The sequence below is a fragment of the Anarhichas minor genome, unplaced genomic scaffold, assembly GCF_050575085.1.
Source record: "Anarhichas minor isolate MPS153535 unplaced genomic scaffold, ASM5057508v1 ptg000030l, whole genome shotgun sequence".
Taxonomy (NCBI): domain Eukaryota; kingdom Metazoa; phylum Chordata; class Actinopteri; order Perciformes; family Anarhichadidae; genus Anarhichas; species Anarhichas minor.
The window spans coordinates 7,909,986-7,925,790 of record NW_027466476.1 but is presented as its reverse complement, the minus strand read 5'-3'; the positions used below and the strand labels follow the sequence as shown (position 1 = coordinate 7,925,790).

Sequence of the window (15,805 nt, the reverse complement as noted above, 5' to 3'; positions counted from 1 at the left end):
CAGAAGAACGATAACGGTGTGGAAAGTGGCTTGAGGTTTTTAATCTGAAGGATTGTTTTTAACGATCACTTTCTCTCCTCTGGTTAATTATATTACAAAACGTCTTTGATATTTCCTCCGACTACAAAACATTTTTTAGACTAGTTACATGAACAGATGTTGCTATGTGTAGATCGCTACAGCCCTTATCTTCTTGATCTTTAATGCCACTTCCATCTGTCCACATTTAGCTCATATTCTTAAACAAACATCTGTAAGAGGCACAATTCCAGCTGTGAAAAGTCATGTCTGATCTTGACAGTTACCATCCAGTATCTTTGCTATTCCTCAGATAAATATTGGCAGATCGACTCCTCAATTATCCAAGTTTACTGAAGTACACTTTTTCAGTCTTCCTAACATGTATTTACACTGTTCTTTAAAACTCTAGTATAAAAGTCAGTATACGGCTTCTTGTTGATAACTGGATGAATATCATATTCTAAAAAATGCTATTAAGTCACAACATGTAACAGAAAGAGCAGCAGTATTCCAGATACAACGTTAGACCTTTAAAGCTTTCACTGCTGCTGAAGCTGCAGACTGTTGATGTACACAGTCTGCAGCTCGAGGATGTCGTCGGTGGTCTCTATTGGGGTGCTGAGCCTCCCCGGTGAGCTTGAAAGCCCACCAGCCGAGTCGTACGCAGGTTCACAGCGAGATTGGCCGACGTTGTCGTAGAAGGAATCCCCACAGCCTCCCGCTGCTCCCTGGTACTCACAGACGTCCAGGTAGTGGTGTTGCGGGGACAGGCGGTTGTAGTCCTGGGCCTGGTGCGACTTGTAATGGAGGTGGAGGTGGTGTTCGGGCCCGGGGCTGTGGCAGGGGCTGTGGGACGGGCTGTGGGGCATCATGCAGGTCTGCAGGCAGCTATTTCGCCGCACGGCCCGGTTCAGGTCCAGTCGGGCGATCAGCGGCTTGCCAATGTTGATGCTTTTGGTCCAGTGGACGGATTCGTCATCCATGGCGGTGAAGGTGCCCTGAAGACACACGGTGAAGACCAGCTCCTCCTGTTGGAGGTGGGGTTAGAAGAGAAACAGTGTTAAGAAAATCAATGTGTAACTTAACAAAATACTTTCCAGGATGAACATGTATTCTCTCAACACGAATGAAAAGTAAATTATTGCCTAAAACTTTTTTAGCCACGGTAGCAGAGTAGTTCTTGCAGAGTCGGTCTTTCTGTCAGACCAAATCTGTGAAATTTCGTACAGACATTCATGGAGCCCAGAGCATGAATCTAACCGACTTTGGTGATCCCCTGACTTTTAATCTAGTGCCCCCAGCAGGTCGGATGGATCGGCACAAAATTAGGTACAGACAGTTCAGGTTACATTACTTAAGTTCATAAACCTGCAACACAAATGACACTAAAGCCTCTTAGTCTTATTACTTAATCATAAGACTACAGGCTTTCCTAACAGGAAGGAAGAAAAACAAATATAAACCTTCTGTACGTTAAAAAAACCTTCATATTTTTTTGTGAGAAACTGAAAAATACCAAAATAGCTGTTGTACTGCTTATAAAGAGGTTAGGCTAAACACAATATTTAATGCCAGAAGGCCTTGTTGAGTTTTTACCCTGAGCTTCTGCAGTGAGCTGACTCTGGTGTAGAGGCAGTGCTGCGGCAGGTTGCTGGACAGAAGGTAGATCCCCGTCTCCTCTGGAGTCTCTCTGTTCATCTCTTTAGGATCAACATCAAGGTCCTGCAGTGAGGAAAAGAAGCAGGTGGCAGATTACAGTTTGCACAAACTCACAAACATATATGCACACGCCCAGGTATTTAGTGTTCCCTCAAGTATGAAGGGAAAAAGTAAATTCTAATCAATTTCCTGCTCTTTCTTTCTTAATATTCAGTGTTCATGACAACATATTAACCTGCGAGAAGTCGGTGACGTGAGCCTGGCAGAAGGACATGTCCTCTGGCTTCTTAACGATGTGGGTGTACATGACGAGCACGTTGGAGAACTCTGCAGCAAAGCCCAACTTGATCTGAGCCCCGCAGTCAAAGTTGAGACACATACTCTCAGGGAGCTCTGGAATAACAAAGAAAAAACAAACATTTCAAGTTCTACGATTGATTTTAAAAAAGTCAGCTGTTCTTCATGCTCCATTCAAAAGCTCTCATGTAGTGTCATTTTAAATTGTCTTTTTTGTAACAGGGTTCTAAGGAATAACTTATATTTATTGATTTATCATAAGACACATCCAGTTTGTGTGTGTTTGTTTAACTTCAGTGTCTCGTGTTTGCCTGCACATCCAGTAGAGGCGCTGAATAGAATATTTTCTTAAATCATTAGCTCAGAAATGGTGAGTTACTTCTAAACTTGCATGTTAATTTGCACAAAAAGTCACAAAAGGAAAAATAAAAGTCCCTGAACCTTAAAATCATATACAGCAGCACTTCCCAACCTGAGGGTCGTGGTCCCCCAACCTGCCTCAAGATAAATCATATCGATGATTTCAGGAATACGATAAAAAATAAAAAAAAGTTAATTCAATTTTTCTGACTTTTCTCAACATTTTCTTGTGAAATGCTGGATCTCTAAAAATCTCTCAAAATAAATAATCTGAGAAGGAAAAATAAGTCTTTGGTTGAACTGTTTGTTCATAACTGAGGCCATAACCTGTGATAAGAGGGTCACAAGTTGACGTGTGCCGTTGTCTTGGGAAGCCCTCCATGTGTGCAGGTTTGTATAACAGAGGGAGCACTGTGTGTTTAATCAGCATCAACCAAAGTCAACATTTGACTGAGCGTGCAATATAGAGCTGCAGTGAGCTAATGGGGGCTTCCCAGCACAGTGACAACAAGTGCTAAACAAACTTTTGCGTTGTCTACTCACCGTGAGCCTTTGCCCACTGGAGGCTGTGAGCATGAGCGAGATCGGCGCTGTCGCCGGGCAGGATAGGATCGGTCAGCGCTCTCCTCTCTGACAGACTACTGCGGATCTCCAGAGCCTGCTTTCCCTTCGTAGCGTCAAACTGACCCATGTCTGGACACGAAAAAGTATAAATCACATGTTCAACAGCCTGTGTTGACTGTATCACCTCCACAAAATATTAAAAGCTATCCTTTACATATATCGTCATCTACATCAGTAACTACGTGTGTCGTCATCTCTTGTGTTTCTCTTCCTCTCTCACCCTCAGCGACTCTGTCCAGCACCACGGTGATCTTCTCATCGTCTAGGAGCCGCTTCTTCAAAAACTTGACAAACACACCGTTGGTGAAGCCGCTGGAGCTCAGCTCGAAGGCCTCGGCATCCTGGCACCTGAGCAGCCAGAAATCGAAGAACAAAACATTTTAGATACTCTTGAAAACAAAAAAAAGTGTGACATACATTTAGATGATTCAAACTTACGTCGCGTATCCAAAGACGATGTTTGCCGTGACCCTCAGGACAATGTTTGGAGCGCTGTCATCATGAATATTCCTGGAAAGATAAAAAAGATACAAACCAAGGCGATAGATAAATACTGGAGAGAATAACAAACACTCTTACACCTACATGCAGTCTTAACTTCTCTTTGTAACATTTAAAATGTAATAAACTCACAGGAATGACCCACCGACTCACCTCTTCCTGCACATGTCCAGCAGGAAAACATTGAGGCCCGTCTCCTTCTCCTGCATCAGTTTCAGGATGCTCTGCACACATAAACAGTTGGCCGACCGGTACGGGTTTGGTGCGTCTACCGGCACCATGAAGCTGTTGCCGTAGTTCTCATATCCGTGACCAGCGTAGTACAGCAGACCTAAAGGAGGAAAGTGAGTATTTCAATCGACCAACAACACAATTCATGTGAGCATTTCTGGTTCTAGCGCAATCTAGAACAATCCACGGGTATGTCAAAGTCTCAACGCACCATAGACTCCCTTGTGAAGCAGCAACAGGAACTCCTCGACAGCGTTTCTCATCTCCGACTCTGTGAGGTCGAGCAGTGACACCACCTGGAAGTTCATCTGCCGCAGCAGGTTCGTGAGGTCGTACACGTCCACCATGGGAGCTTTGAGCTGCGGGTGGTTTTGGTAAGACAGGTTGCCGATCAGCAGGGCCACTTTGTCGGTTGCTGTGAGGGGAGAGAACCGTACTGTTACACTGTGAGAGGGGACAACAACTCAAGTCTTTGAGAAGAAGATGTTGATTAAACTCTGTTGGTATTTTTTAGAGGTTTAATTATCTGGTGTTGTTGGATTTTATTATGCTGTAAAGTGTTTTTTTTGTTCACGTTTAGCTGCTGACATCAAATATTAGAGAAAGCTATCACATCTTTATTTTGGTGTTCATGTTGAGAGAGGAACTGACGGCAGATCAGAACAAAGACCGTGATCGTATCAGACACAACAGCGACACAGTTGACATATACTGTGGAGAAACTGGATCAGACATATCAATTACTAAACTACGGCAGAGAACTCGGTGATCACATTTTAACACATTTTTCACCAACTCCTGCATAAAGATGTGATAAAGGACACTCACCATGAAGTTGATCTGGGACATTATTCAGGAAAAAGTCGCTGGATTCTAAAATTGCAATGTCAAAATAAAAAGAGCATATCATAGCATGTTCTGTGTGAGAGAAATGGATATGTATAATTACTTGATGAGTGTGATGACTCTTACCTCCTCCGATGGCGTAAACATCATCTAGAAATCAGTAAGACAAACATGTTACCATCATATAAGATGAGCATGTTTACGTCTACGTTGGAAAGACATTGTATTAATTCAGGAAAGAAGGATTAGTCAAAGGGAAGGTTAGCTTCACAGTCATGCAATTGAATCAACTAATTATTATGTTTAATCTGGAGATTAAAGGTGGTGTTATTCTGTGGTTTCCTTATTATCAACAAATCCCATTAATATGACAAAACCAACAGTTGGTTAATCCGTCTCTCAATACTGTCCACGAGTTCCTCCTCAACACATTGAACCATTTTTTAAACAAACAGTACTCCAGGATTATGTTCGAGGATCACTTCATTGTTGGTTTTGGTGTTTTCGTTTGTTGATAATAAGACAAATATAGAAGACAGACTTGAAATTAATGACATAAGTCAAAACAAAATGCAGGCATGTGAAACCTCGAGATCGACCCCTGTGAACTTTATGCTGGTTAGTGTTTATGTGACAATAAACCGGATCATGACCCACATGCAGTTAAAGGAGCTGTGATTAAAATGAGCATGCATGCTTATTGTTATTCTATCCCCATTTAATACACCATGCGCCAGTGCTTTCCACTCTACCTTCAGAGCACTCCATTGCCTCTGAAATCTGGACAGATATCCTCGGTTCTTTCAGTCAAGAGCAGAGCAAATAATCACTCGTAACACATGACAACACTAGAGCTGGTTTTACTGGACTGTAATTACGCCACAAACTAAATGTACTGAAGTGTGACATACCGATCACGACGTCGACTTCATTGGTCCACATTCTCTCAGTGCTGCTGCTGATCTCGCAGCGATACCTGCCGTGGTGATCCTGCATCGAGTGAGGAATCTGAAATGCACACACACACAAAGAAAAGTCTGATGCTCGTGCCTTGTAACGTCTGACAACTAGAAGCCTCCAAACAAGAAGCAAGAAGTAGAGTTTTGGAAACAGTAACAGCTTCATTTTTCTCTGACAACCTCTCCTCACCATGTGTTTCCTCTTTGTGGCGTTGGGTACCGGGACTCCATTCCTGTGCCACTGGTATCGAGGGATCGGCCGCCCCACGGCTCCACACTCCACCTGCAGGGTTTCCCCAATATGCAGCCGCTGGGACTGAGGCTGGATCACCAACTTCAGCCGACCCTCCAAGGAATGATAACTCTGCCCTGGTAGTGGAAGGAGAGGAGACATCATTACTATATTATCTGTTATATTCTCAACGGCAAAAGCACTGGAGTCAGGGGTTCAATTCCCACAGGAGTCACTTGTCCTGTCCTTCGACTAATAAACACGTAAAACAACAAATGCATTTATGAAACATCGCACACGGAGCAGAAGGTAGATTTAAACACCTGCAAAATCTTACCGCACGACCCGGTGACATTCAGGACGTCCACTTGAACCCACTGGCTGAACTCAAAAGTATCTCCACAGTTGACCCTGCAGATGTAAAAGCCAGCGTCCTGCAGACGGACTGGACTTATCACCAGGTCTGAGGAGAAGCTGTTCGGCACCTGAGGTTGTGAAAATGTAAATCACATTTACCAACATGCAAAGTGTAACACTATCACAGTCCTAGAAGAGAAACAGCGGTCCCCATGTGAAGACTGAAATCTAGTGTCAGGTAGATAAAAAGTATGTGGATGGAGGGTGGATGAGAGTCAGACATGTTTTGAAGGCCAGAGTTTATGCATCCAACACACGTTTTTACACTGCAGTAAAATGCAGGTGAACGTCTTGGAAAGACAAAATAATATATAGTGATCTTTTCTAATATTTAGGTTATTTTAGATAACAGAACATCATGTTTTTATACAGATGCTACATGTAGTCATGTGCAGCCATTGTTTGAGTTTCTGAGCTAGAAAAATAGAGAAGTAGTGGTGAAGAAGCTTTCAAGCACAGACTTGTAAAGCTGGCATATTAACTGCAGTTTGTTTCAGCTGTAACTTTCTTTCGAGTCCTGAAGCAATACTGTTTTAGTGAATTCATTTCAGAATTCAGCGATACAACTTTAACACAAACGTATGAAGAATGAAGAAGGGATGATGCAAAAAATAGTGATCGCATCTTCCTTTTGATAACATCTCATATCAGCATGACCACGACAAATAAACAAACTCAGCAGTTTATCACAAACTACTTCCTTTGAAGTCGGAAGTGTGTGAATGCGGAGGAGTCGTAGCTCACCTCTTCATTGGTCTTGAACCACTGGTACTGTACCGGAAACTTGCCCACAGCGTGGCAGCTCAGCCGAAGATTGTGTCCAGATATAAGAGCCACCGACTGGGGCTGGATGAGGATCTGCAGGGCTGTGCGTTTAGGGGAATTGTCACACTGGTTTTAAACTGACTATGGACTGAATGACAACATACTGTTAGTGTCCACACCATGACGTGAGTCATATTCATTCCATATTTTGGGATATGTGAGAACACGATAACAAGCCTGGGTGTATTTTTACTGTACCTGATGGTTTCATGCACTGCAGGGCCTCCGAGTTGCCCAGAGTTTGAAGGTAGTCCACCAGGTGACCCGTGGTGCAGCCTCGCTCTCCCATCAGCCTCAGCAGCGTGCGGCTCGGGCTTCCCTCCAGCTCCAGCACCTTCAGAGAGCACATCTCCATGTCGTCTGGGCTGCAGAACGATGCAGGACATTGACGACATATTTCACACATCAGATTCAACTTTTTTGGGGCCAAGAATTTGCCTCAGGTTGTCGGTGGCTCACAATATATTTATGTGCATTTAGGGGAAGATAATCAAGACATAAACATATAGTCCTTATAAACAGGCAAGAGCTGGACAGAAAATAAACAGTATCTCGATGATATTATGATGATGTCAAACCGACATGATGATGGCTTTATGGGTTTAAGTGCTTTTTAAATTTTTTATCTCGTAATCCTGACTGTTGATACAATTATGATCACAAAATAAACAATAGGGTATTAGCTCCAGCACACAAATTCACAACACAGGACTGAGGAGTAACAGCAGAAAATGACTAAATCTATATAATATTTCCTGATGTTATTAAAAAGGCTTGTTTATATTTGTACAAACATCTATTTTTGTTGTTATGTGTGAAGTTATTTCACTCAACAGACCTAGATCTATTACAATTGCATCACTCATTCATCTGTTCTACACATTAATTAGATGTAAATAGTATATAAGTTTGATTGTTGTTATTATATTATTATTATCACAATGTATCCTTTGTATCTATAGAAAGGACATTGTGATAATCTATATAACATCCTTCCTGTGAGAATATATTTTAGAAATAGCTATTTCATTTCAAAGGCTGCAGACACCATCCAGCATGTTGCCATTGAGTGCATCACTTTATTCACTTTAACTTTATTCACCAAACTAAAGTACAGTTACTACTGGACTCAGACACACTATACTGTTTTAACAACAATCACATTGTGATTTCATACAGTTTACAGTCTGACTTCTCAACGTCAGCCTACCTGACTTTAAACCGTCTGTCGTTGCCGACCAGCTCTCCTAGTTTTCGCCATCCTTTATTGCTGGATTTGTCCAGCACCTCACAGAGCTTCTTCACAAGCGGCTCCCTCAACAGGTTGATCTTCGTGGACCGGTCCAAAGAATCCGACATGGCGGCCAGCAAGAACAGGTGACCATCAACGCGTTTCTCTCAGACTACAGTCACTGGTTTTACACTTGACAACATTTCCCTTCAAGACAAAAAGTCTACTTCCTGGAAGAAATTGTGAAAGTGATACGGATACAGATACGCCTACTACACAGACTTGGCTTCTCTCCCCCCCGCACGTAACTGTGAACTGCCTCTGTCAAAGGTTGTATATGCGTCAAGATAAGACACCGTAAGTAAACGTTATTTTTAAATACAAATTAATTCAAAGTAATTTGCAGGTTTTCTAGAAATGCTCCACAACTGAACCTTAATGTTGACAATTCAAAGTTTAAGATACATTTCACCATTCAATTGTTTACATTCCTTCAATACTTTAAACAATGTTCAGATGAGGGGAAACGTATTCAAATAAATAACTGTAAATAACAGTAGGCAACGACGTCTTGGCGCACTGCATTCTGGGTAGTGGTCACCATGTCCGTCGTTGTTTAGCTACATTCAGTCCCGTGCTTCAAATAGGAAAAAAAACAATAAATAAACAACAATAAATACAATTTTGCAAGACTAAAAATAAAAAAAATGTATGTTAAAAATAAAAAAATAAAAGTCAGTAGAGTAGTGTATAGAATAATGCTAAAAATAATGTTTAAAATCTTAAAAACGAAGGGTATAACATACTCCAAATTTAAAGCCAGATAAAAAAGGTGGGTCTTTCATTTTCTTTAAAAATACAGAGAGAGTTCACTATTCTATTATTGTTGATTTTAGGAAGACAAACAAAAGAAAACTTAAGAGCAATTTATTCTTCACAAAACGACAGCATGTTGGTACAAATAAACAAATGCAAACTCGATGGTTAAAAGGACTGCCAATTCAAGTTTTTAAAAAAAGCTTTGCGAACAACAAAACTGCATTTCTGTAAGTAAGATTGTTTGTAATGTCAAAAGTGAGAGACATCTCGATGCGGCTGTGATCTTTGACTGTACTCAAGTGGGCCAGTCGTGACGACACGAATCCCTCCCCTTCGTAACTCAGAGGACGTCTCTCTTCCTCAGGTCGCGTCACATCGCGTCGGACACACCTGTGGTCTTATGATGAAGGAAGAGGACTTCATTGTCCTGACCTACTCTCTGAGGATAATTGTAGTGAGAGTCGACACCCGTCCTGGGTAGGTGAGTGAACACCAGAGCTGTAATTATCTTCATTTATGTTTAGCAATTTGGAATGGTAATTATTTTAATTAGTTATATTGTGAGTATGCTCGCACTAAACACAACATAGTAATGCAATGAAATGCAAAAACTTGTAATGATATATGCATTGGGCGTACTGCCCTTGAGTTACTGAGTGTGTAATTCTCAACTTATATTTAATGGCGTGTGTTGGAACATTTTGTGAGGACATATATGGTGAAATATTGGATTGTAGTGTCATTTTTTATTATTTTGTACAACAGAACAGAAAAAACTTGAATAAACACAGCTTAAAATGAACCTGTAGTCAGCAGTTTTTAAGAGATCATCATAGGATTCGGTTGCGTTTCTGCTGATTCATAAGTCTGTGCCTTGTGTGTGTGTGTGTGTGTGTGTGTAAGTGTTGGGTTATTTCAGAGAGCAACAATAGTGAGGGAGATGAAGTATTTATTCCTGAACTGAAGATACAAGGTTTGTTTTTTACATTTACATATTCTTTGTAGTTACATTATTACATTATCATGCAATGACCGTAGTTGTCAGCTACAACATGTATTGGTTGTGCTCTCTGTTTTCCCTTCACATCTCCTTGTTTTAGGTCAAAACAACACACTCGGTTTCTATTACCTCATTAACCACGAGCTGGGGATGACACGCCACACAGTGTGACAGACAAGTTGGTCCCAGGATGAGGAGAGATCTTGGGGTGGCTTTGCTCTTGCTGCTGTCTGCAGCTGTAGAGTCCAACAGTAAGTTGAAAGGCTTGAATGGCATTGTCTTTGGCTTCTAACAACATGTCGAATAAACCTAGAATTGCAGGTAGTTTTGGTTTTATATGTCTTGGTTTGGAGATCTGCCTTTGAGATGTCTTTCGTGTTCACAGCACTGAAAAATTTAATTTACATCACTGCTCAAAGAAAATGTTTTTATTTAAAAAAATCAACCTTTATGAACTGGGGTGGATGAAGAAATCTTAGATACACATACTTCAAAACCAGGGCAGTTGAAAACAAAACAATCTATCTAGTGTAGCTACCATCAAAGTTAAGGTTCAACTCGTTGTTTAAATCCTGCCAACGTTTCTCTTTTTTATTATATTAGTGCTAAATTGTGGATTAGGAGCTGACGTTTGTTCGTCACATGTGTTGCCAGGCATGTCTCCACCAGGGAAACCAGTGCTGCTCGGCTGCAGGTCCCCTGAGAAGGAGACGTTTACCTGCTGGTGGGAGCCAGGCTCTGATGGAGGGCTGCCCACCTCCCACCATCTGTACTACGAGAGAGAAAGGTGTTTTGAATTTAATTTTCATTTGGGGAATTTCTTTTTTTGCTTTTATTCAACAGGTAGAGATGCAGGAAGGGTGAGTGAGAGTGAGAAACAGGGGAATGACACACAACAAAAACTAGAACCACGGTTTCAGTCACGGTGTTTTGTCTTAACCTCTCGGCCACCAGATGCCCCATTAAGTCTCAGAGTTTATCACCAACACTGAGAGAAAGTAAAGGTAAAGCTTCTGCTGCTGAGTTATCAGTTACATATGTAATATTGTATGCGGGTGAGTGGAAAAATACCGGCTCTCTTGTTCCCACATGCTGTGTAAGAAAACCTGCAGACTTCAAACTCTTCACCTGTGTGACCTTTACTGGCAGTGGCCTGGGGGAAAAATCCCAAAACTGAATTCATCACCAATAGTTTCAAGGATCGGCAGCGTCAGTTGGTTCGTCCAACTTTGGTTCACTCTGAAATATCTTGACAACTACTGGATGGATTGCCATAAACATTGTACACACAGTCAAGGTCCCCAGAGGATGAATCCTGGCTGGTGATCCCCTGACCTGACCATTGATTTTGACTAATTCTTTGGTTTATGCCCATTATGACATTCCCATCAGCCTCAACTCTGTTTAGTGCTGATCATCAGCATGTTAGCGTTTTAATTGTGAGCATGCTAGCAAGTTGCTGTCAATATTCATCTGTGCCTCGGTATGGCCTCACAGAGCTATAATACATTCAATGTAAAGTTTGGTCATTCTGACATTTGTTATCATGTTGCAGTGGTCAGTGAGGAAACTACGTGAACATCACACACACCTGAGTCTTGTCTCATTATCAGTCCAGCCCTGTGCTTGTTTATTGAATGTCAACATGTGTTGACTGCCCACAGCACAGTTTTACAATGCTGACTTTGTCGTATATGCATGTAAGCAAAATGCCCTGAGCAGTGTTTGCTGGTCAGTAAAGGTCTTGTTTTGTCTTCGTACAGGTTAGAGGGAACGTACGAGTGTCCGGACTATCGGTCGGCAGGAAGAAACTCCTGTTTCTTTGATAAGGAACACACCTCCATCTGGGTCGACTACCACCTGACAGTGATGGCCTCCAATGCACTCGGGAATGCCACTTCAGAGCCCCTTAAGACGGACGTGATGGAAATTGGTAAATTTTGTTACTCCCTCCCCAAAAAAGGATTATGTTTATTAATTAGAGTAGAAGACGGCACACAGCAAAGAGTTATCTGTAATGATTCAGCTGATGATTGCCACAGTTTTATTGGCTGTGCCTTCTAAAGTACAGAGTGGCGGACACGAAATACAAATTAAAACCTGTACAGAATGAGGCGGAACTGGTTTTGTGCCCTGTGTAAAACTTGTGTACAGTCTCGGATCAAATTTCACAGCTTTTGTTTGGTTATGCAGGCAGCTGTGCATGTGATCATCATGTACTGTACTTACGATCGCCTACATGTGGAGCGGAGTCCTGTCCCATGTGACAAAATAGTAACTCCACTGCCTCCAGTAACCCTGTAGACACTTTAGGGCCCAGGATCTAATGCACGAGCCCCCGCGTGATGGATTGCTATGAAATTTGGTCCAGACATTCGTGTCCGTCTCAGGAAGAATTGTAATCACTTTGGGGATCCCCTGACTTTTCGGCTGTTGCCATCATCAGGACAAGTTTTTAATTTGTCCAATACTTTGGTTTATGACAGTCAGATATCAAACTAATGACATTACCATCAGCCTCAGCAATACTTTGATTTTAGTGCTATTTTAAAAATGTTAGCAAACTAAAGAAAGATGGTGAAAATTATAAACATCATACCTGTTAAACATCAACATGTAAGCATTGTCAATGTGAGCATATTACGCTGATGTTAGTATGGTTCTGTCTCGACAGTGAAGCCCGATGCTCTTGAGAATGTGACGCTGCTGGTGGAGGAGAGAGAGGACAGTCCATACCTTCACGTCAGATGGGAGCCTCCCTCTAACACCGACACCAAGTCCGGCTGGGTCACCTTGAAATATGAACTAAGAGTCCGACAAGACAACAGCAACAAGTGGACGGTGAGTTTGAAATGTTGTATTAAATTATCAGGTCAGTAAAAAAAATCAGATATCACTAAATCAGTGTACCGTAATTCCGGTAAAAGAAATGTATTTGCAACTACTGTTTGACCCAAATGTGATCCTAATCTGGGTAAGAGGTCAACATGGTTTTTGTTTTTTTCTCTAGGAGTACACGTCAGGTACACAATCTCATTTCAGCCTGTACAGCATCAGTCCTGGGGTGGTGTACACGGTTCAGGTGCGCTGCAGACTAGACCACGGCTCCTGGAGTGAGTGGAGCAACTCTACCTGTGTGAAAATCCCTCACTGTAAGTCTCAGAAGCTTGTTGCAGAAGATCTTTGGCTTTATAGGTAGCAACGAGTACTAATAATCACTGAAAATGCTTTTTATATTTTATATTTAGATCATCAGAATGAGAGACCATTTTGGATTATGGTTTCTATCCTCTCTGCAATTCCATTTATAACAGCAGTGTGTGTCTTGGTAATGAAGAGGAAATCGTACGTATATCCCGCAAAAAATATACATACCTCCTTATTCATAGTCAAGATGATGAGGATAGTTTGACTCATGATTCACTTTCTTTTGATCTCCAGTGTGAAGCAGTGTGTTCTGCCCCCCGTTCCTGGTCCAAAGATAAGAGGTGTTGACGGTCAACTTCTCCAGGTAACGCTGAATCTGCTGCGTTTTCTCCAACATATCCAAAAAGTTGCTTTGGACTTGATAGTGGTCAGGTCATAATTGAATTGATTAAATCTTAACTTCCAGAGTGGGGGATCTGAAGATGTCGACAATGCCCTGATGGTCAACCAGAGCTTTCCTCCTGTCGGGGCCTGGAAGGACCAAATGGAGGAGTACCTAATTGTGACTGAAAATGACGATGGGCTTCCCTCCAAATCTCAAAAAAGGAAGAAAAGCTTCATTATTCCCACTGGCTTCAAATTAGACTTGGAAAAAATCTATTATGAGGAGACAACACCATGCCAAAATAACTGGGAAAAGGCTGAGAAAAGAAATAATGAAATGGATAGCTTTGAAGGCGATAACACCATCAAACCCTTCACAAACAGAGGTTATGTGGATATTCAGAGACATGCGGAAAACATACAGGTGGTGGATGTGAAACAGGTGAACTACAGCAGAATGGAAGTGGTGAATGGTGACAATATTCTCATCTACGAGAAAGAAAACGTCCCATTTGAGAGCTCTGGCTACATTGATGTTCAGATACCAGTGAACATACCAGAGGACTACAGCAGGGTGAAGGAGGTGGACAATGACAACATGGTCATCCTGCAGACACAACATGCGTCAGTTGACACTTCCAGTAGAGAGAAGGTTAACCATTACACAGACTGTGCCCTTCAGAAGACAAGAAAACCCAATATGTGCACAGAACTCATCGAACGCGGATATGTAGATGCCATCCATCCATCATCAAATATTGGATGAATTGCTATGATATTTAGTAGACATTCATGTTCTCCATAGGATGAATCGGAATGACTTCGGTGATCATGAGACTTTTCCTCTAGCACCACCATGAGGTTGACATTTTTATGCCTCCGCGCCGGCGGCATTATGTTTTCGGGTTGTCTGTCCGTCCCATTGTCGTGAACGCGATATCTCAGGAACGCCTTCAGTGTATTTCTTCAAATTTGGCACAGACGTCCACTTGCACTCAAGGTTAAACGGGTTAGAATTTGGTGTTCAATGGTCACTGTGACCTCACAAAACACATATTGTGCCATAATGCAAGAATTTCATATGCTTGTGACATTTTCACACAAAGGTCTAGATATGGATGTAGACTGCACCATGACCGTGTATGCAGAGGCATACAATTGTGAGGCGGTAGTTCTAGTTGGTTTGAGTTAAATTTCTTGACATGTACTGAATGTGTTGTTGTGAAATTTGCTACATAAACCTAATATATATAAATACCATCATCTGGCAGCATCATCATGTCAATATTTCAATTTGTCCAATACCTAAAAAAAAAGTGACATTCCCATCAGCCTCAGCTGCATGTTTTTACCAATTCACAAATGTTAGCATGCTAACAGGGTAAACATTACATGGTCTAGTGCTAAACATTAACTGGCATCACAAAGCCCCTCTCAACGCCTTGAGTCTTGTTTGCTAACAATGGAGCTTTACAGTACTGAGGATTAAGCGTTAGTAGGATTCTTGTTTGCAGGATCAATTAATATGTTGGTTTTGGTTTTCTTGCATTGGATTTGTTGAGACTAAAAAGAGATTAGTGAAATGATTGGGGCACCGACGTCAGGCCAGCGAAGGCCCTATTGAAACTGTAGCGTTTCTTTTTCTTCTGCCAAATTTATTGGCTTTTTGGGGGCTTTATCGTGCTCAAAAACATACCAATTTTGACATGCATATCAGGACTGGTGAAACATTTGATATTTTAGGTGTCTCGCATTTGGGTATGAAAGAATGGCTCTATAGTGCCCCCTAGAGCTGATTTTAACTTTGAAAGGCCACGCCCCTCACCCCGTATGTCCGATTGACTTGAAATTCAACGCACGTCAAGTTCTATCTGCTCGACAAAAGTCAAAAACTCCGCCTCCCAAAATGTTCCGCCATTTTGAATTTAGTGAAAAACACATTTTTGCAAACTCCTCCTAAACGCTGGATCCGTTTGCAACTGCAGACTGCACATAAACATGATAGTAGCCTAGTCAACTAAACTCTTTACTAATTCTGCAATATACTTAAAAAGGCAACTGATTTTTAAAAGAACGATTGTTCCTAAAACTCATTTGACATATTGAGTTTCATTCCAAAAGTCTAGAGGCGACTTTATATCGCACAATACAAGGGATTAAAAAATAAACCCTCTTTAGTAAAGTATTAGTCAGAGAATTCAAATGTGTTGACACAGGTGACATCTCATGAGTATTTTATAGCGGATCGCATT

General features: G+C 41.6%; 2 protein-coding genes across 5 annotated transcripts; one reads left to right on the top strand and one right to left on the bottom strand.

The window, feature by feature from the left end:
• Positions 1-11: 11 nt before the first annotated feature.
• Positions 12-8,495, bottom strand: malt1 (MALT paracaspase 1). Of its 2 annotated transcripts, XM_076104729.1 has the most exons (17): positions 8,183-8,495; positions 7,171-7,337; positions 6,892-7,013; positions 6,068-6,215; positions 5,689-5,867; positions 5,451-5,547; positions 5,292-5,339; positions 4,666-4,689; positions 4,522-4,566; positions 3,905-4,108; positions 3,616-3,793; positions 3,400-3,471; positions 3,182-3,309; positions 2,881-3,030; positions 1,916-2,073; positions 1,618-1,743; positions 12-1,049 (listed from the first exon to the last, which is right to left on the bottom strand). In XM_076104729.1, exons 1-17 carry the CDS (start codon positions 8,329-8,331, stop codon positions 561-563), a joined length of 2,484 nt encoding a protein of 827 aa, XP_075960844.1. In that variant the 5' UTR covers positions 8,332-8,495; the 3' UTR covers positions 12-560. The 2 variants fall into 2 exon arrangements, with proteins under 2 accessions (XP_075960844.1, XP_075960845.1); XM_076104730.1 differs by lacking the exon at positions 5,292-5,339 and having other exon boundaries at positions 8,183-8,491.
• prlrb (prolactin receptor b) lies at positions 8,490-14,826 on the top strand. 3 transcript variants are annotated; one of them, XM_076104733.1, is made up of 11 exons: positions 8,490-8,560; positions 9,387-9,503; positions 9,926-9,995; positions 10,123-10,273; positions 10,677-10,809; positions 11,786-11,955; positions 12,697-12,863; positions 13,033-13,174; positions 13,271-13,367; positions 13,464-13,533; positions 13,636-14,826. In XM_076104733.1, exons 4-11 carry the CDS (start codon positions 10,213-10,215, stop codon positions 14,317-14,319), a joined length of 1,524 nt encoding a protein of 507 aa, XP_075960848.1. In that variant the 5' UTR covers positions 8,490-8,560; positions 9,387-9,503; positions 9,926-9,995; positions 10,123-10,212; the 3' UTR covers positions 14,320-14,826. The 3 variants fall into 3 exon arrangements, with proteins under 3 accessions (XP_075960848.1, XP_075960849.1, XP_075960850.1); XM_076104734.1 differs by having other exon boundaries at positions 9,926-10,273; XM_076104735.1 differs by lacking the exons at positions 8,490-8,560; positions 9,387-9,503 and having other exon boundaries at positions 9,522-9,995.
• The last annotated feature ends 979 nt before the right edge of the window (positions 14,827-15,805 follow it).